At 43.9% G+C, this 21157-nt stretch overlaps 1 protein-coding gene across 1 annotated transcript; it reads left to right on the forward strand.

The window, feature by feature from the left end:
• Nucleotides 1-384: 384 nt before the first annotated feature.
• Nucleotides 385-16262, forward strand: EI24 (EI24 autophagy associated transmembrane protein). The gene is made up of 11 exons (XM_059184035.1): nt 385-562; nt 3132-3244; nt 7747-7892; nt 8336-8396; nt 9104-9170; nt 9684-9808; nt 10103-10222; nt 10582-10693; nt 11378-11489; nt 12095-12169; nt 15124-16262. Exons 2-11 carry the CDS (start codon nt 3203-3205, stop codon nt 15284-15286), a joined length of 1023 nt encoding a protein of 340 aa, XP_059040018.1. The 5' UTR covers nt 385-562; nt 3132-3202; the 3' UTR covers nt 15287-16262.
• Nucleotides 16263-21157: the final 4895 nt, after the last annotated feature.

The raw sequence follows: 21157 nt of genomic DNA on the forward strand, positions 1-21157 counted from the left end.
TTGACTTAAGCCTGTTGTTGCATAGTTCCCTTCGGTTTCAGAAAATCACCCAGATAAAGGTGATCTCTGTATTTTGTTCTCCTGTTAGACTTCCTAGGGTTTTAGAAGGACATGTAATTGCAGAAGTAAACCAGCAGTGCAACGAACAGGACGAAGGCTCGGGGCAGGACTAAATGAGGAAGGCGGTCCGGGAAGCGCGCGGCGCGGTCCTGGGCGTCCTTGGACGCGGCGTGGGAAGGGCGGGGTCGGAACATGGACTACATTTCCCAGGCTCCGCCGCCCCTCCTTGTCCCGCCCCCTCCGCCGCTGCGATCCCGCCCCCTCCACCCCACCCAGGGCTGCGCGGCGCGCCTCGGCTCGGCTCCTCTCGGCTCGGCTCCCGCCCGACTTCCCAGCGGCCCCGTGCGGCCCGGGCATGCCCAGTGCGGGCGCAGCGGCCCCGGCCCTGGGAGCGCCCGGGCGGGAGCTGGCGGCCGGGCGCGGAGGGTCTGAGAGGAGCCCACTGGGTCCGCGGTGGGCGAGGGGGCCGGTCGGGCCGGAGCCGCGGCGGCGGAGCGGCCGGGTAGGTGCAGACTGGCCGAACCAAGGCCACTGACGCCGCGCAGCCGGCGCGCGGCTGGGGCCCTGCGAGGCAGGGGCGGCGAGGGCGTGCGAGGGAAGGGAGGGCCCGAGCGCGGGAGTGCGTGGTTCTAGGCAGGGTCCTCGGGAGGGCACCCCTAGCAGGAATGTTCTGGCCCGATTCGGGCCAGGCCAGGCCGCGGGACGCAGTCCGCTGCCCCAGGTGCGGCGCGTCTATGTTTAGCTCTGCGTGTGACCGGAGGTAAGCGTGCTCAGTACCTCGTGCACGGCTGGGTTGCGAGGGGAGACTGTGTTTCCGGTCGAAATTGGCAAGGAGCTACCGCGGAGACGGGTCCCAGCTGACCCGTGGACTTGAAGCAGTCCGTGAAGCCCTCGAGAGAAGCGAGGATGCTCAGCCTTTCTGCACCTGGTGTGGGCTAGAACAGCTTCCTGCTTTCCGGTCTTGGATTGGGTGGCTTAGAAATGAAAGGACAGGATTGTGCCTCAAGATTCTTCAGGAGTTCTGGTGACTATTAGGGATCTAAAGGCCACCTGTATCTCCAGGTTCAAGAGAAGTTGTCCATGGGGTGCTCGGGTTAAACAAACTCATTGCAAAGCTTGAGTAAGAAGTAGTCCCGACTGAGGGTTAGAACCACCAGGGTTTTTGAAGTTCGCAGTAGCCATTCATTTGCTGTCATCTTGGGCAAGCATTTAACTTCGGAGACTCAGTTCCTCCATCTGTAAAGTGCTGAGAACCAGATGCATCTTATTTCCTTCCAGCTCAACAGTAAAGTTCCCCCTGTGTGGTCTTAAATGGTGGTAAGTCCTATTTTTCTCCATGCCTCAGCTCTTTGTCAAACCGGGCAATTCACCAAGTATCCGTGAAGGAAGGCTGCTAGGGTCTCTATAGAATTGAAGTGACTTGTCCTTATACCGCCCCTTTAGGTCAGTAGGTAATCTGTCCCTTGTACGTTGGGAAGCCAGGTGTCAGTGGCCACGGTTCCGATAACACAGCTGTTCTCCTTGACTAGAGCTGTGAGCGACTTGTCAGGGTCCTGTGAGAAATCCAGACCGAATGATTGGCTTCCTCCAACTCCCAAGATAGCTCAGTCTTTAGTGGGATTGGGTTTATATAGAGGTTACTATTTTTCAGTTTTAACATCTATTCAAAAGACCTGTGAAGAATTTTAAATCCTTAATTTACAGAGGAGGCAGTAGCTGGTTAAGAGTGAATCCATGAGGGGCGCCTGGGTGGCTCAGTGGTTAAGCCGCTGCCTTCGGCTCAGGTCATGATCTCAGGGTCCTGGGATCGAGTCCCGCATCGGGCTCACTGCTCAGCAGGGAGCCTGCTTCCTCCTCTCTCTCTCTCTCTGCCTGCCTCTCTGCCTACTTGTGATTTCTCTCTGTCAAATAAATAAATAAAATCTTTAAAAAAAAAAAAAAAAAAAAAAAAAAAGAGTGAATCCATGATAATCTTCAGAAACTAGTATGGTGTATTGAGTAGTTACTAGTCACCTGATAGTGAGTTACCCTGTCACCTTGAGGCGTTTTTAAGTGGGAGTATTCACAGAAGTTTCTGAACCCTAGAAACTTCTGTATCTGAAGTAATGGGTTTTGACCTTAGGAGCAGATGGTACATACAGTGTTATGCAAGTTGCTTTCCTACTGCTTTAGTCCCTGCTCTTCTGGTTCTGGGTGGCAGTAGTCCAGTTGGGTCAAGGTACAGTTTGAAGTGGTTAAATGTGTGAGGGAAAAGGTGCTTATGTTTTGAAATTGGGAGTTTTATACAAAATGCTTGTGAAACTCTGTCATAATATTTGGAGCTGGGTTTTTTGTTTACGTGAGAATTACTTGAAATGAGAAAGCTGTAGTGTTTCAAGGAATGTTTATACACAAACTTTTTGGACCTAGTTTATATTCCATTGTTTTTGTATGCTTATTAAAATCGTGTGTGTGTGTGTTTATATATGTGTGTATATATATATATATATATATACACACACATATATATATGTATATATTTAAAGTTGGAAAACATGGGGAGGCCTATCTGATAGTCTAGGTGGGGTGGTTTCACATTGTACCTTAAGCTTACTTGTGTGCCAGAGGGCCCTGTGTGTGAAGTGCATATTTAGTAATTTTTGCCAGAACTTTTGTCTTGCTCTTATATTTTCATTCAGGCGTTTGAGGTTCTACATCAAGTATAACTACCGCTTACGAGGATACTGAGATGTAATTATCACTCATTTCCAAATCCTCAGCTATTTGGAATGTGTAGGAGGGATAGTTAGGGACATCAGGCCCAGAGAGCAGACTCTTGGTTCAAGAGCACATTTACCCCCACGTAAAAGTGAGGGTGGGAAGTGACTTAAAAATTGTATTGCTTTCAGGTTTCAACAGTTATAGCTATACTTTCACTTAATTCCCTGGGTTAGTATCTGTGGAAGTGCCCAAATCTGTGCTCCCCGTAGAGATGTAAGTATGTGGAAAAGGTCCTTTTGTAGACATGTACATGAAGTAACTTACCTGTGATATACCTATTTGTTGCCCCATTGTGCTCCATCTGTTTCCAGGTCCTTCATGATGAAAGATTCTGAGATGCTTCTCTCTCCTCTGTGTAGCTGGTAGTTGGGGTGGTGAAGAGATGGCTGACAGTGTCAAAACCTTTCTCCAGGACCTTGCCAGGGTGAGTACCTCAATGTATCATCTCTTGATCTTTTTGTTGCAGTATCTGACTAGGAAATCTTTAGGTTTTGGGGGGGGGGGTTGTTAACATTTGTTGGGTCCCTCACCTACAGGTTTTCATTCTCATCCACACTACACAGGAGATTAAGTATTTATCTTACGTCTTCCAGAAGCTTGGGAAAGCTATCTAGTGAGTGTCTCTAGTATCGGAACCTTGGTTAGTTTGACTCCAGAGCCTTTTTTCAAAATGCTTTCTATTTTGGAATAATTTGAGACTTAGAGAAAAGTTGCAGAATAGTTCAAAAGAGTTCCCCTATATCCTTCACCAGCATTATTTTATGTAACTGTGGTCCACTAGTCAAAATTAATAAGTGAACATTGATAGACTACTATTACCTGAACTACTTTACTCCTGTTTACATTACAGAACCTACTTTCCCTCCATTCTACGTGGTGCAAATGATGATGCACTATGAAAATGTCCCATAAAGATCTATTTAGGACTTAGTAACCCAAATTAACCAATAGCAGAAAATTCCGTCATAGTGGGTGTCTTAGGCTTACGGCCTAGTTGTAGCCTCTGTAGCTGTATCCTGGGAGCAGGGGGATCCTTTCTCAATGGGAATGCTCAAAAGTTTTTACTTTCAAATAAAAGAGGGGGAATTGAAGGACTATCTTAGAAGGGTCAAAAACACTTCGTGCAATGAAATCTACTTTTTAATTTAATTTAATTTTTTAAAATATTTTATTTATTTATTTGACAGACAGATCACAAGTAGGCAGAGGCAGGTGGGGCCGGGGGGAAGCAGGCTCCCCACTAAGCAGAGAGCCCAATGTGGGGCTCGATCCTAGAACCCTGGGATCATGACCTGAGCTGAAGGCAGAGGCTTGAACCCACCAAGCCACACAGGCACCCCTTTATTTTATTTTTTTGAGTTTTATTTATTTGAGAGACAGTGAGGGAATATGAGCGGGGGAGGGGCAGAGGGAGAACCAGACCCCCTCTGTTGAGCAGGGAGCCTGATGTGGGGGCTTGATCCCAGGACCCCGGCATCATGACCTGAGCCAAAGACAGATGCTTAACCAGCTGAGCCACCCAGCTGCTCCGAGATGTACTTTCAATACCTTTACCTCATCTTGCCATTCTTTTTTTTTTTTTTTTTTTTTTAAAGATTTTATTTATTTATTTGACAGACAGAGATCACAAGTAGGCAGAGAGGCAGGCAGAGAGAGGGGGGGGGGGGGGGAAGCAGGCTTCCTGCGGAGCAGAGAGCCCGATGCGGGGCTCGATCCCAGGACCCTGAGATCATGACCTGAGCCGAGGGCAGCAGCCCAAACCATAGAGCCACCCAGGTGCCCCTCATCTTGCCATTCTGATGCTACAAAATTTCAACCCTGGATCAGTTCTACTATGTGCTGTTAATGTTAGTCTGCCCTAGTAGACTGTAAGCATCTTAGAGGTGGGGATCCTGTCATCATCCTAGCACATGTCAGGCCCTCAGCCATTTGACCTTCACTCCCTTAAATATTTAAACAATTTGTGGAAGATTTAGAAGTTCAAAGCAAAACAAAACTCTGCTTGTAGCTAAAAAGATCAGGTGCGCACTGTGCCAATTTATGCTGTCCGTAGTTGGTTTGTCCCCACTTGGCCCTTTCTCATTTTCCTGTATCCTGGTGGTTAGCTTCAAAATTTGTAGTAGCTGGAAATAGGTAAAAATGCCATTCTTGAGTCCAGATTGGCCTTCACATCCAGAATGTCTTTTTCCCACCTACTCTCTTTGAGACTGAATATCCCAGTGCCACCGGTCTACTTTGGACATAAATCTGTTGTGGCACATACTTGAAACAATTTTTGTTGTTGTTTGGTTGTATACTTTTCCTGGTCGGTTACACGTTCCTCGAGCATTTTCGTATGACTGGTATCTAGCTCGTTGAGGATGCCTAATATGTGAGTGGAGGGATGATGAAAGTAGTTTTTGGAACTGGTTGATAGGCAGTTCTGGGGTTTGTAGCACTAACTTTTCCACTGGCGGGGAAGTGCCTCTGTCACTGTCTTTATAGACTTAATCCTCTCTCTCTCCATAGAGTCTTTTTTTTTTTTTTAAGATTTTATTTATTTATTTGACAGACAGAGATCACAAGTAGGCAGAGAGGCAGGCAGAGAGAGAGGAGGAAGCAGGCTCCCCGCTGAGCAGAGAGCCTGATGTGGGGTTCGATCCCAGGATCCTGGGATCACGACCCGAGCCGAAAGCAGACGCTTAAGCACTGAGCCACCCAGGCGCCCATCTTTTTTTTTTTTTAAAGATTTTATTTATTTATTAGAGAGAGAAATCACAAGCAGGCAGAGAGGCAGGCAGAGAGAGAGGGGGGGGAAGCAGGCTCCCTGCTGAGCAGAGAGCCCGATGTGGGATTCGATCCCAGGACTCTGAGATCATGACCTGAGCCGAAGGCAGCGGCTTAACCCACTGAACCACCCAGGCGCCCCCCAAGAGTCTTTAAGGACATTCTTTCCTCCAGCACGACTACCATGTTGTTTCTGTCTTACGTGGCATGCTCTCATCCTCCAGCTGTTTACATCTTACAATGATGATTTCTTTGTCTTTCCCCAATTGTGGTCCAGCCCCTGGTCCTTTATAGAAACCAGTATTTAATTTGTCCTTGTGGGGACGCCTGGGTGGCTCAGTGGGTTAAGCCGCTGCCTTCGGCTCAGGTCATGATCCCGGCGTCCTGGGATCGAGTCCCACATCGGGCTCCTTGCTCGGCAGGGAGCCTGCTTCTCCCTCTGCCTCTGCCTGCCATTCTGTCTGCCTGTGCTCGCGCTCTCTCCCTCTCTCTCTCTGATAAATAAATGAAATCTTTAAAAAAAAAAAAAAAATAATTTGTCCTTGTGTCCCTGGAGTTTAGTGCAGGGTATAGGGCACACTAGAGGTATTTAATTAATACGGAAAGAGTAGAGCAGAGGGCAGTAACCAGACTTTTCATAGTGTTAAGTGTGGAAGGATTTGAAAACCACTGTTTTGTTCCCATGTTATTGAGGCTTGGTTTGGGCAAGAATTGTAAATGGGTACTGAATCTCAGAGAGAGAAACTTAAATGAGCAGGATATTTGCTGGTTGCAGTGGTGTCTGCCGCAGAGGGCCTACTAGTTGCAAGAGGAGAAATTTGCATCATACAATGGGGAAGCTGGATAGCACCTTTACTGCGTATGTAAAGTAACAACGCCAGCAAAGGCAGACAGATGCCTTACTGTGCATCTAATATTTAGAAGGACACCTCAGCCCGTCTGTGATAGTCCTGCCAAAAATGGGTAGCCTGGGTCTAATTATGAGAAAATGGAAATTGAGGGAACCATGAAATAAGTAGCCTCTATACTTGAAGAAGAAAGATAGGCTGAAGAGATGTGTCTAATTAAAGGAGGCTAAGAAGATATGACAGTAAATGTGGCATGTGATTCTGAACTGATTTCTGACATATGCAGAGTAAACATGCTATAGAGGGCATTGTCAGGTCAAATGGAGAAACTGGAATATGGACTGGGGATTTAAAGTATTTCAGTATTAAATTTCTGGAATCAGTAACTTGTGGTTATAGAAAAGAATATCCCTCTAGGAATACACATTCTGGAGATGCCTGGGTGGCTCAGTTGGTTAAGCACCTGCCTTCGGCTCAGGTCATGATCGCAGGGTCATGGGGTCGAGTCCCGCATTAGGGTCCCTGTTCATCTGGGAGCCTGTTTCTCCCTCTCCCACTGCCACTGCCCTTGTTTGTGATCTCTCTCTGTCAAATAAATAAAATCTTTAAAAAAAAAATACACCTTTTCATATGGGGAAAATGTGTGTGTGTGTATGTAAATAAATTAATTTGCCACATTTATTATTAATTGGTAAATCTGGAGAAAGGATATTTGGAAGTTCTAGTCTTACAACTGCTGTAAATTTTGAATTACATCAAACTATCAAGGCTCCCTTAAGCCACACGGCAAAAATAAGTTCAGTGGTTTCCACTGTTATTTCACTTGAATGTATGTAACTTAGGAAAATCTTCTCTGATCCATAATCCTTCCTCTTTAAAATAATACCCTTGGGCACTTGAGTGGCTCAGTCTTATAACTGTCTGCCTTTGACTCAGATCAAGATCCCAGGGTCTTTTTTTTTTTTAATATTTTATTTATTTATTTGAGAGAGAGACAGAACATGAGCAAGGAGAAGGTCAAAGGGAGAAGCAGACTTCCCATGGAGCTGGGAGCCTGATGTGGGACTCGATCCTGGGACTCCAGGATCATGACCTGAGCCAAAGGCAGTCATCCAACCAACTGAGCCACCCAGGTGCCCCAAGATCCCAGGGTCTTGAGATCGAGCCCCACATCAGGCTCCCTGCTCAGCCAGGCACCTGCTTCTTTCTCACACTCCCCCTGCTTGTATTCCCTCTCTCCCTATCTCTCTCTCTCTCTGTGTGTGTCAAATAAATAAAATGTTTGAAAGAAAAATAATACCCTTGTCTATAGGGAATCAAAGACTCCATCTGGGGAATTTGTACCATCTCAAAGCTAGATGCTCGGATTCAGCAAAAGAGAGAAGAACAGCGTCGAAGAAGGGCAAGCAGTGTCCTGGCACAGAGGAGAGCCCAAAGTATAGAAAGGAAGCAAGAGAGGTAAGGAGTGGGGGCTGATATTGGAAAATGTCCGAGGGGGAGGGACTTCAGGAAGTGACTAGTTCTTAGTATAGAATTAGGACCCTGTATAGTCACTTGGAGTTTCAGTACCCCATTATTTGCTCTTTATGTTTTTTTCCCAAAAAATTGTTACAAGAGACTCCCCCCTCTCCCTCCACATTGAGTTAAACTAGGGTCTAGCAGTCATGCTTGCTCAATGTCTTGGCATTTTAAAAAGACAGAATGGTGAATTGAGAACCACAAAAAAAAAGTCTGTTTCTTTAGAATTTTTAGCCTTTTCTCATTGAGACTAGGAGAACATTGGAAGAATAACAGGTGCTAGGAGAATAATGGTAATCAACAAAATGTCTAAGGTGGGGAGTGACTGAGGTTATGGAATAGCCTGTGTACCTTACGAGCTGAATACATGTGGTCTTTTCCAGTGAGCCACGTATTGTTAGTAGAATTTTCCAGTGCTGTGCTTGGAATGGTGGAGTATTCTGGGTAAGTTCTTTTCCTTAAATGCCAGGTGCCTTATCTTCAGATTGTTGCTATTATTAATAGTTCTCAACTCCTGTCTTGAAACTGAGACCACTAGCTTTCCTATGGTGATACATGCTGAAGACCATAACTGAGGAGTCTATGCCCCAGTGGTGATTTTATTCCCACACAAAGAACTCTTGTATGTAAATGTCAAGGATAACCCTAAATATGCATGTTTTAATTTATTTATTTTACTTTTTGAGAGAGAACACAAGTGTGGGGCAGAGAGAAAGGTGAGAGAATCTCAAAATTGGCTCCATGACCATTGCGGAGCCCAACACAGGTCTTGATCCCATGACCCTGAAACCATAACCTAAGCCGAAATCAAGAGTCAGACATTTAACTGACTGAGCCACATAGGCCCCTCTACACCTTTATTTTTAGGGTGGCTCAGCCGTTAGGCATCTGCCTTCGGCTCAGATCATGATCCCAGGATCCTGGGATTGAGCCCCTCATCAGCCTCCCTGCTTGGTGGGAAGCCTGCTTCTCTCTCTCCCACTTCCCCCTTGCTAGTGTTCCTTCTCTCTCTCTGTCTCTTGCTGTCAAATAAATAAATAGATAGGTAAGATAGGTAAGTACCTCTGTCTGGAAAGTAATGACACTGAAACTTGGAGCACTTGTTTTAAGGAAGAGCTTTTAATGTTTACTTGATTACTTCTTTCCTTTAGTTAAGTCTCCTCTTGTTCTATCGAGTGTTTATTCCTGTACTACAGTCGGTGACAGCCCAAATTATTGGTAAGTATAGGCATTGCTGCATGCCATCTGCCTGGGCTGGGGGTGGGAGGTATATCCCTGTCTCTCTGTTTGTTGAACCCTTCTGTGTACCAGGAGCTTTAGATGTTTTTAGCTCAAGCCTCTCAACAACCCTTTGAGTGGGTACTGTTACAGAGAGTTTTATTATGGGTGAGGAAATAGAAATTAGTTATTGAGGTTAAACCATTAGTAAGTGACAGAGCTGGGATAGAAACCCACATAGTTTCCTGCATAGCCTGTGCTGTTGGAGCACTGTGACATCTCGGTCACCATCAGTAAGCCGCACAGATGGCTCCTCTGACTTAGAGCTGCAGCTAAAGACTGATGTATGTCCGAAAAGGAAAACTACCTGAAGTCGGTATGGTGATGCACTGGCAAGAAACCTAGCTGGGGGGTGAGGGAGGAGAGTCACCACCTAGGGGTTCCATATTTGGTCTTTTTTGTTTTTCATTTCTTCAGTTAAACTGACAACTCTTTTTTTCCCCTTTTTTTCAGGTGATCCATCACTACATGGAGATGTTTGGTCGTGGCTGGAATTCTTCCTTACGTCCATTTTCAGTGCTCTCTGGGTGCTCCCTCTGTTTGTGCTTAGCAAAGTTGTAAATGCCATTTGGTTTCAAGTAGGTCCATGGTGGAATGGAGTCTGGGTCCTGCAGCATGATGGAGTTGATGGGTGGCAGGTTTTAGCTTGTGGTTCATGGCCGTACATGGAGTACTTTCATAGCCTGAACCTTTCTCGCTGCTGATCTTTGTGCTCTTGTAAAATGGAATTAGGTCTCAGGTCACAAAGCCTCTCATTACCAAATGTCCAGGAGCTTTTTGTCACCTGGCAGATCTCATGGTAAACCTTAGCTTTGGGGATGGTGGTGAAGCCATCTTACTCATGTTTTGATGAGCTACTTTCTCTGTTACAGGATATAGCTGACCTGGCGTTTGAGGTGTCAGGGAGGAAGCCTCACCCATTCCCTAGTGTCAGCAAAATAATTGCTGACATGCTCTTCAACCTTTTGCTGCAGGCTCTTTTCCTCATCCAGGTGAGACTGGCCTTCTGGGTACATGGGCAAGTTTTGAAAAATGGTTCAGTAAAGGGAGCGCCACAAAGCTAGGGTATTGCCTATATGCTGGGGCAGATAAGCTTGATGGGAGGTAATGATTTTTAAATCACTTTTTCACAGAAACAACTGGAAAATTTAGAAATCGTGAAATAATAAGCAATACAAATTTACCTCCTCTTCCCTGCCCACGGGCATTCTCCACTCTCCCGCTGTTGAGAAACTTGAGGCGCATCTGTGAGGCTGTTTATACAGGTGTGGGGGGGTGACTCACAGTGGCAGGTGAAGAGTGTTCGGTCTCTGAAGCTTTGGGATTAAGATTTTCCATATTTGTTCTTTAGGGGATGTTTGTGAGTCTCTTTCCCATCCACCTTGTTGGTCAGCTGGTTAGTCTTCTGCATATGTCCCTTCTCTACTCACTGTACTGCTTTGAATATCGTTGGTTCAATAAAGGTGAGTCTGTGTAAAGAATCTTAGAAGTAGGAGGTCTAGTTTAGAAATGCTACCAAGCAGTCTTCATGAACTGTTCCAATATTTAGGCCCTTGGTAAACCATCTTTGGAAGGAAGTAGCCTCTTTGGCAAGAGGGAGTTTACACTTGGCTTAGAGGGTTTAACCCATAACTTTGATGCTGGGGGAATATGGCAATGTAACATTACCTTCATGGTGCTTAATGTGATGTAGCTCTACCTGAGTCATATAGTGGCATAAAGGAGCACACATTTTCCTAAATTTGAGAAATTCATTTGGTGTCAGTGCTTTCATATTCTCTGGGAGATATTTTAAAGACTTTGGCATCTTTGTACAGGTATCTGTGGTTGGAAGAGGTTAATTGATTTCTAGAGAATGGCTGCCTTTTTATTTGATACCTTGATTTGTTTGAGACTGATCATGACAGAGCATGCTGTTGTAATTCATAATTCTTAGCAGGTTTGAAATTGTGATTGTTGAATTGAAAAACTTCTCACAGAAGCTTTATCTCGTATTTGGACAATTCTAGTTTACATGTTTAACTGTTCCAAATGACAGACTTGTACTTAAAACTCAAACCTCAAATAATTTGTCTATTGTGTTTAGTCATTTGATAAGAGGAAGTAAGCAATCTTACTAATTAATTTTATTGGCCGTCTTGTTTTAGGAATTGAAATGCACCAGCGGTTGTCAAACATAGAAAGGAATTGGCCTTACTACTTTGGATTTGGCTTGCCCTTGGCTTTCCTCACAGCAATGCAGTCCTCATACATTATCAGGTAGTTTGAGAGGGACTTGATGGGGACTAGTAAAATACTCAGTGTAGAGAGCATCTTCTATATGCCTGGTTTTATGGTAGGCATTTTCTGTTCTTATTTGTCCATCAGGAGGTCTGTAGACATTTTTCTCCTTGACAGATAGTCCAGACATTTGTCAGTTAGCATTAAAATCTTGTCTGCATGATCCTAAATGCCTTATTCTTTTTTTTTTTTTTAAATTTTCTAAAAAGATTTTATTTATTTATTTGACAGATAGAGGTCACAAGTAGGCAGAGAGGCAGGCGGGTGTGGGGGGAAGCAGGCTCCCTGCTGAACAGAGAGCCCGAGACCCTGAGATCATGATCTGAGCCGAAGATAGAGGCTTAATTAATCCACTGAGCCACCCAGGTGCCCCCTAAATGCCTTATTCTTTTATGTTGCCTCCCGGGGCAGAGTTTACCATAGCCAGTGCTTAGGAAAACAACATTTTTTAAAAGATGTGTTTGATAGATTATGGTTTCATCAAGCCATGATGTTAGCTCTGGAGGCAAGGGAACTCTGGGTTTCTAATCTCTTTTCCAAAGTCATGGCTATCATGAAGGTGATTATTTCTCTTCTGTTTACAGTGGCTGCCTCTTCTCTATCCTATTTCCTCTATTCATTATCAGCGCCAATGAAGCAAAGACCCCTGGCAAAGCATAGTAAGTACTAGCCAGTATCCGCTAAAATGTAGTAAGCTGTCTCTCTGTAAAGGATCATGACTATAATCTCACTATTACAGGAATGAGACTTAAAAAAAACATAATTTTTTTACATTGTAGGAAAGTGTTAATATACACTATGATGAGAGAAAAACACTTGGAATATATCCCCTAATTTTTCCCAGGCATATATGCACATACATATATTTTAAAAAATGATGCTGTTATACATATTATTAAAATTCAACAATTCACTGAAGATAGGGCAATGTAAACACTTGTAGTGAAACCCATTTTTATAAGAATGGCCAACTTTTCATAGTAGATCATGTGATCTGGCTGCATGAGTTTATTGATACTGATAGTAAAACAAAGTATTTCTTTCTTTTTTTTAACAAAGTATTTCTTAATATTTATTTGAGCAAGAGCATGAGCTGGGGGGAAGAGGCAAAGGGAGAGGGAGAAGCATATTCCCTTCTGAGCAGGGAGCCCAATATGCGACTTGATCCTAGGACCCTGAGATCATGACCTGAGCCAAAGGCAGATGCTTAACCACCTGGGCCACCCACATGCCCCAAAAGAAAGTTTTTTTTGTTTTTTTTTTAAAGATTTTATTTATTTATTTGACAGGGAGAGATCACAAGTAGGCAGAGAGGCAGGCAGAGAAAAAAGAGGGGAGGAAGCAGGCTCCCTGCTGAGTGGAGAGCCCGATGTGGGCTCCATCCCAGGATCCCGAGATCATGACCTGAGCGAAAGGCAAAGGCTTAACTCACTGAGCCACCCAGGCACCCCAAAACAAAGTATTTTATTTTTTTTATTTTTTATTTTTTTTAAAGATTTTATTTATTTATTTGACAGAGAGAAATCACAAGTAGATGGAGAGGCAGGCAGAGAGAGAGAGAGGGAAGCAGGCTCCCTGCTGAGCAGAGAGCCCGATGCGGGGCCCGATCCCAGGACCCCGAGATCACGACCTGAGCCGAAGGCAGCGGCTTACCCCACTGAGCCACCCAGGCGCCCCAAAACAAAGTATTTTAAAATAAATCTTTAGTGGGGTGCTTGGATGGCACAGCCAGGTCAGTATCTGACTTTTGATTTTGGTTCAGATCATGATCTCAGGGTCGTGAGATCGGGCCTCATGCTGAGCACAGAGCCTTCTGAGATTCCCTTTCCCTTTTCCTCTGACCTTCCCCTGCCATGTGAGCATTCCTTTGTGTATACATGCTCTCTCTCTAGAAACAATAAAAAATTGTAAAAAATGAAGTGAATCTTTAGCAATAATAATAATAGCACTCCTAAAGCTTTGCCATTTTATTTTTTATTTTTTTATTTTTTTAAAGATTTTATTTATTTATTTGAGAGAGAGACAGTGAGAGAGAGCATCAGCGAGATGAAGGTCAGAGGGAGAAGCAGACTCCCCACGGAGCTGGGAGCCCGATGCGGGACTCGATCCCGGGACTCCGGGATCATGACCCGAGCCGAAGGCAGTTGTCCAACCAAGTGAGCCACCCAGGCGTCCCAGCTTTGCCATTTTAAAAAAAGTTTAATCTTTGATCAGTTTTGGTTAAGTCAGTGAGGATACATGTATTAGACATTTCAGATCTATTTCGGGTGTTTACTTGCTCTTGCTACCCACCAGTGCTTAGTGTAATGGCAGTCTCTGGTGTAACTGGCTTTCCCTTGAAACTCTTGAAAATGAAGCACATGTAGTATATGATATCTTAAGACATAGCTTGAGGTTTATAAACAGCTATAGAAAAGTATTTCTATACTGCAAGCTGGTGCAGCCACTCTGGAAAACAGTATGGAGGTTCCTCAAAAAGTTGAAAATAGAGCTACCCTATGGCCCAGCAATTGCATTACTGGGTATTTACCCCAAAGATACAAACATAGTGATCTATTTTTGCACCCCAATGTTTACAGCAGCAATGTCCACAATAGAGAAACTATAGAAAGAGCCTAGATATCCATCAGCAGATGAATGGATTAAAGAGGATGTGGTGTATATGTATGTATGTGTGTGTGTGTGTGTATACATATACACACACACACACAGGAATATTAAGCAGCCATCAAAAATGAAATCTTGCCATTTGTGGCAACATGGATGGAACTAGAGGATATTAGGCTAAAGCAAAATAACTAAGTCAGAAAGACAGTTATAATATGATCTCACTGATATGAGGAATTTGAGAAACAAGACAAAGGATCATAGGGGAAGAAAGGAAGAAATGAAAGATTAAACCAGAGAGGGATACAAACCATAAGGGACTCTTTTTTTTTTTTTTTTAAAGATTTTATTTATTTATTTGACAGAGAGAAATCACAAGTAGATGGAGAGGCAGGCAGAGAGAGAGAGAGAGGGAAGCAGGCTCTCAGCAGAGAGCCCGATGTGGGACTCGATCCCAGGACTCTGAGATCATGATCTGAGCCGAAGGCAGCGGCTTAACCCACTGAGCCACCCAGGCGCCCCCCATAAGGGACTCTTAATCTCAGGAAACAAACTGAGGGTTGCTGGAGGAGAGGGGGATGGGAGGGATCAGGTGGTGGACATTGGGGAGGGTATGTGCTGTGCTGAGTGCTGTGAATTATGTAAGACTGATGAATCACAGACGCATATCCCAAAACAAATAATACATTATATGTTAATTAAAAAATAATAAAGTACCTCTCTAATCAGAATCAATGTTAATGGAACTTCATTTCCTCTGAGCCTTCATACTTCAAATAGCGATTCCATTGCACTCATAACAGCAGCCAGACCCAGCGCCTTTTTAAGCGGCTGCCTGTTATCCCATGTGTTTAATATTTGTATGGTGCTTCCTTGATCAAATTTCAGTTGTCTCGTTTTCCCCTGTGTCATTTTAAATTTAACGTAGTCAAGTACATTGTCAAGTAATTAAAACATTAGGTTTGATCAATTGGGGAGCTAACAGGTCGGGTCTCTTGCCTTTCAGCCTTTTCCAGCTGCGCCTCTTCTCCTTGGTGGTTTTCTTAAGCAACAGACTTTTCCACAAGACCGTCTACCTGCAGTCCGCACTGAGTAGCTCAACGTCTGCAGAGAAATTCCCTTCACCACATCCATCTCCTGCCAAACTGAAGGCTGCTGCAGGCCACTGAGTTGCCTGCCATCCAGAGGGGATGGGTGGGATTGGAAGGAGGCCGTAGGAGCTCTTTTCCTTGTCCCCTCCTCTACCAGGGAAGGCAGGACCCGTTCTGCCAAGGGCCCTCTGCGTATTCCCTTCTCTCTGAGGAATTGGGATTTTTGTCTGGTGCGCTTAAGGCAGAATCTTCCTGACACCAGTGTGTGGATTTTTAACACCGGTGAGTCTGAGCGGACCACAGGTTTTTCTGTAGCTCTTTTCTAGCACTTGCCAGCCCCCGTGCCTGGACTGATTGGAATACTATTTTTGTCCCTGTGCCATTGACCCTTCCAGCTCCCCATCCTGCCTTCCACCACCCTCGGATGAATGGATTTTGTAATCCTAGCTGTCGTATTTTGTGGACCTGTTTTTGTTTGTTGTTTTTCTGTGAAGCACATATATTGGATGTGGGAGGTAAAGGAGTATCTCATTTGCTCCCAAGCACTCCCTTTATAGCCATCACTGTCTGTTGTTTCTTGTAACTCAGGTTAGATTTTGGTCTCTCTTGCTCCACTGCAAAAAAACAAGCCTGAAGAGATGGGACAGGAGGAAAGACCTCACAGCCAGATCTGCTGGGTTTTGAGGAGTGATTTTCTTTCCCCTTGAAGGGGAAAAGGCTTTTTTCACTGGTACATTTAAAGTTCCCCAGCTAAAGGGAGGTACCAGTTCTGGACAAGTGCCACTGCAACACCGAGTGCTCAGAGAACCCGAACTTGGAACTCTGAAGGTCGGAAGTGTACTGTTGGCCACTGCCGGGTCTGTCTGGTATTTCAAAGGAATATTGGGTGCTGCAAATAGGAACTGAAGGGGTAAACTTATTAAACCCATTAAGTCTGCAATTGGTTGGTGTTTTCCTGTCACTTTAAAGAGACTAAATATGGGGGGGGGGCAGATGTCAAAACACTTGTCCAATTTTAAAATGTCACAATTAAATGTGAGCTGGTTTCCGACAAGCGTGTAATGGTTGAATTTTAAAAACTCAGCACCCTGTGAGATGTTAAAAAGGTTAAGTGGAACACATGACTTTGGCTTGGACAATTTGATTGTAGTTTTGAGAGATTAGTCCTGAAAAATGTTCCCTGAGGAAGTATGGATTATTTGATTATAATCATATTTACATCTTAGAATAGAATTGGGAATTGTTTTAAAGCCCATATGTATGTCCACTGTGTATTCACGAAGGGAGAGAGAGCTTTCAGGTTTCAGTGTACTGAACATTTGCATGAGGGAAGAGATTAGACATATGGTTAACAGAAACCCACATTTTAGCTGCCTGAAATTTGCATTTGTACCAACTAAGCTGGTTTCAGTTTAGAAGGGTGAGGGGTTAAGTGGATAAAGGCCCATGATTTTTTTTTTTAAAGATTTTATTTGTTTATTTGAGAGAGATCACAAGTAGGCAGAGAGCCAGGCAGGGAGGGAGAGAGAGAGAGGAGGAAGCAGGCTCCCCGCTGAGCAGAGAGCCCAATGCTGGACTCAATCCTAGAACCCTGAGATCATGACCCAAGCCGAAGGCAGAGGCTTAACCCACTGAGCCACCCAGGCGCCCCAAAGGCCCCTGATTTTTATCCAGTGCTGTAACTAGCTATAGAAAATGGCTCAGGGCGCCTCGTTGGCTCAGTGGGTTGAAGCCTCTGCCCTCGGCTCCGGTCATGATCTCCGGGTCCTGGGATCGAGCCCCGAATCGGGGTCTCTGCTCAGTGGGGAGCCTGCTTCCCCCTCTGTCTCTCTGCCTGCCTCTCTGCCTACTTGTAATCTCTGTCTCTCAAATACATTAAAAAAAATTTTTTTTTTTAATGCTCAAAGTCGGAAGTGAGGAATCTGCAAAATTTTATGAGTGTTCTCGAAAGACCAAGCCTGTACGAAGGATGGATTGGGCATATCTACAGTAGAAATCAGGCAGTCATTTCAGATGAGATGTCCACAAAAGCACCAGGGAGGTGGGTAGGACATTAGGAGCAAAGGGAGAGCAGGCTCCATTTTTGCTGAGTTCAGACTGGCAATTGGAGGTAAACCGTAACAAAGGGAGGGAGATTGTATTGCTAAACATGAGGGAGCGTGAGTTTTAACCATGCAACCAGTAGGATCTAAGGTAGCCTGTTCATAAAAGTTCTTTTCAGGGAGAGGCATCAGCTTGAACAGGCATATGGGATTCAAAACACTGCCCTTGTATCCCACCTAGAGCTCAGTTGTCCATGACAGCAATCAAAAAATTGGAAAGTAGATACTTAAGACCCAAGTATGTTTGCTGAGTCTGTTGGAAACTTTTAAGTGGACAGATTCACATACTGACTTGTTAATTGCTCTACACTTAGGAGGCAAGATAAAGTTGAAGAGGAATTGTGACAGACTGGAGCAAACCCAGAAGAGGACAGCCAGTGGCTAGAGGTTTTTGAACTGCCTTAAAAGAATTTCAGGTGTGGGAATAAAAAGGCAACTACAGTTGTCTGTTCACTGTCCATTCATTTTCCATCCTCTTGTATTTTCTGATTAGCCCCCATCAAGACTCCTCTGGTAAAAGCTATCAGCTCAGTAGTACAATGGAATAGACCTTTCCCTCCTTCCCGTTAACACTCCTCCTATGCTATATGACCCACATAAGTTAAAAGGACTTTTAAACCGTTAACCAACTTGAGGTCAGTGTAACATGCCTTTTAAACAAGGACAGCCGTGTATCAGTGAAGTATTTTGGATGGATTAACATGAGTCCATAGAGCAAGTCAGGGATCAAGTGGGGGAATGGATGACTTCATCGTGTAACATTGAAGTGCCTTCTCTGTTGGGCATTTTGCAAAGGATTGGGAATTCAAAGGTGAACCAGAAAGATGATTAGTGTCCTCTTGGACCTAACAGCACAGTGAGGGAGAGTGGCAAGTGATGAAGCAAATTTTTTTTAAATAACATTCAAACAGCTACTAGTTTCCATTTCCATTCCCATTCCCACTACTTTTCAAAGCTAGACAAAACATTGGATTTCAGGGAACTTCAGCAAGATGAGAGGTTAGGTTAGGTTAGGCCACTGTACATTCCGCTTCCTATTCTTGCACTCATTCTCTGATTTCAAGTTTCAGTGTTTTTTAGTCCTTTCAAACCGATGGGAAAAATAGTGCCCATTTGATTGAGAGAAACCTTATTTCAGTAAGTAGTTGTGGATAAGCAGCATCAGAATCACTTCTGGAGCATTTCTCCAAATGCACATACCTCCTGACACTGGAGGAAATTTAATTTCAGAACAAAAGGTAACTTTAAAAATTCTAATAACCGCTTTCTTAGAAATTTGGGTAATTACTGCATCCATAAAGTAAGAACAGATTGTGAAAACAGGACAGAAGGGAAAGCTCTTGGAACGTAAAGCAGTTGTGGAAGTAAATGAAATGGCTTATAAAAGTGACAGGTGTGCGCAGACATTTCTCCAAAGAAGACCTACAGATGGCCAACAGACACATGAAAAGATGCTCAACATCACTCATCGTCAGGGAACTGCAAATCAAAACTACAGTGAGATTCTATCTCACACTCGGCAGAATGGCTAATACAAAAAACACAAGAAGTGTTGGTGAGGATGGAGAGAAAAAGGAACCCTCATGCACTGTTGGTGGGAATGCAAACTGGTGTGGCCACTGGAAAACAGCATGGAGGTTCCTCAAAAAATTAAAAGAACCACCCAGTGATCCAGGAATTGCACTACTGGGAATTTATCCAAAAAGTACAAAGATACTAATTGAAAGGGATGCTTGCACCCTTATGTTTATTGCAGCATCGTTTACATTAGCCAAACTGGAAGGCTTTGAAAGGTGAGTGGATAAAGAAGGCGTGTGTGTGTATATACATAGAAAGTGAAAAAAGTGAAATCTTGCCATTTGCAATGACCTAGATGGAGCTAGAGAATACGATGCTAAGCGAAATAAGTCAGAGAAAGACAAATGCTATATGATCTCATTCATGTGGAATTTAAGATACAAATGAGCAGGGACGCCTGGGTGGCTCAGTGGGTTAAGCCGCTGCCTTCGGCTCGGGTTGTGATCTCAGGGTCCTGGGATTGAGTCCCGCATCGGGCTCTCTGCTCAGCGGGGGGCCTACTTCCCTTCCTCTCTCTCTGCCTGCCTCTCTGCCTACTTGTGATTTCTCTCTGTCAAATAAATAAATAAAATCTTTAAAAAAAAAAAAAAAAAGATACAAATGAGCATAGAAAAAAGACAAACCAAGAAACACTCTTAACTACAGAGAACAAATGGTTACCAGAGATGAGGTCCTTGGGGGGCTGGCAGGAAATAGGGAAAGGGGATTAAGGAATACACATCATGAAGAAAAAACACAAAATGATAAGTATGTAAGTGACACTAAGGAGCCTAAATTAAGAGAGCTGCAAGATAAAATCGAGGAAGTTTCCCAGAACATAGAGCAGAATGATCAAGACATGGAAAAAATTAATCATGGAAATGTCCAAGAATCAGGAGGTCTGACATTCTCCAGAAATGAGAACAGGAACACGGAGACAGGAATAAAACCCAAGAAAGTTTCCTGGACTGATGATGACATTGGTGTATTCAGATAGAACGTGCAGAGAATAAAGATGAAAAAGAGCAAAAACGAAAACATACCTAGATGGGATCTCTAAGGAAAATCATTTATCAGAAAAATGGGCTACTTACAGACTGTGATTCACATGGGCATTAGATTTCTCAGGAACAACTCCAGATAATAGTACATAAAGTCATAATGCCTTAAAAAGGATGCTTTTTTTTTTAACTAATTTTTTAAAACTTTTTTAAAAAAAAAAGATTTGACAGAGGGAGATCCCAAGTAGGCAGAGAGAGAGAGGGAAGCAGGCTCCCTGCTGAGCAGAGAGCCTGATTCGGGACTCAATCCCAGGACCCTGAGATCATGACCTGAGCCGAAGAAAGTGGCTTAACCCACTGAGCCACCCAGGCACCCCTAAACTTTAAGTTTTGAAAAAAAGATTCTTATTTGAGAGAGAGAGGTCACAGGTAGGCGGAGAGGCAGGCAGATGGGGAGGGAGAAGCAAGCTCCCTGCTGAGCAGAGAGCTGGATGTGATATGTGGCTGGATCTGAGGACCCTGAGATCATGACCTGACCTGAAAGCAGAGCCTCAACCCACTGAGCCACCCAAGCACGTCCCAAAAAGGATGCTTTTTTTGTGTGGTCATGTGTATAGGGACGTGTGGGTCCCCATTTTGTTCTCATAATTCTAGCCATGTTATAAAGGGCAAAAACAAAGGGCATTGTTTGCTTTCCATTCAGCTTTTCTGAAAAAGTTACTTGAAAAATCTACCAATGGGAAAAATAAATCCAAGAAATAGATGGCTAATTAAAACAAAAAGCACCCTACCAAACATGAAATAGTGAAATAAGTGCATTAAAAAGAAATCTTGGTAACATGGCTTTGCAGCACACTTGGAAAGGTAGATGCTCGAGAGATAATCTTCAAGAAGAGAATAAATACTCTTTCTCTGGTGCGCCTCAGATGAGATGAAGGTATGTATTCTTTTTTTTTTTTTATATGTATTCTTTTGATTAATGATGTAAAAAAGGTAAGTAGCCACTTCAGGAAAGACCATGAGCTCCACAGTAATGACCTGACTCCTATAAAGCAAGCAAAATTCTAAGCTATTATTCTAAGCAATTGGTGGAATAGTAAAAATAGTGTTTCTGAAAAGTGCCAACTCAAAACATTTGGTGTCCGGTAAAGCAGGAGGGAGAAGGCTTAACTAATATGTTGAAATCATGTATGATCTCTGGGTTTACAGTATTTCCCCCCATGACTTTGCTGTCCCAACTTTCATTATAGATAAAACTTTCCCTATCAACTGGTAGTAAAGAATCCGCC

The sequence above is a fragment of the Mustela lutreola genome, chromosome 1, assembly GCF_030435805.1.
Source record: "Mustela lutreola isolate mMusLut2 chromosome 1, mMusLut2.pri, whole genome shotgun sequence".
Taxonomy (NCBI): domain Eukaryota; kingdom Metazoa; phylum Chordata; class Mammalia; order Carnivora; family Mustelidae; genus Mustela; species Mustela lutreola.

Coding starts and splice junctions, on each gene's coding strand:
- EI24 (XM_059184035.1), top strand. CDS start 3,203: ATGGCTGACAGTGTCAAAACCTTTCTCCAGGACCTTGCCAGG. Junction 10,694..11,377: donor ATATCGTTGGTTCAATAAAG/GTGAGTCTGTGT, acceptor GTCTTGTTTTAG/GAATTGAAATGCACCAGCGG. Junction 11,490..12,094: donor CAGTCCTCATACATTATCAG/GTAGTTTGAGAG, acceptor TTCTGTTTACAG/TGGCTGCCTCTTCTCTATCC.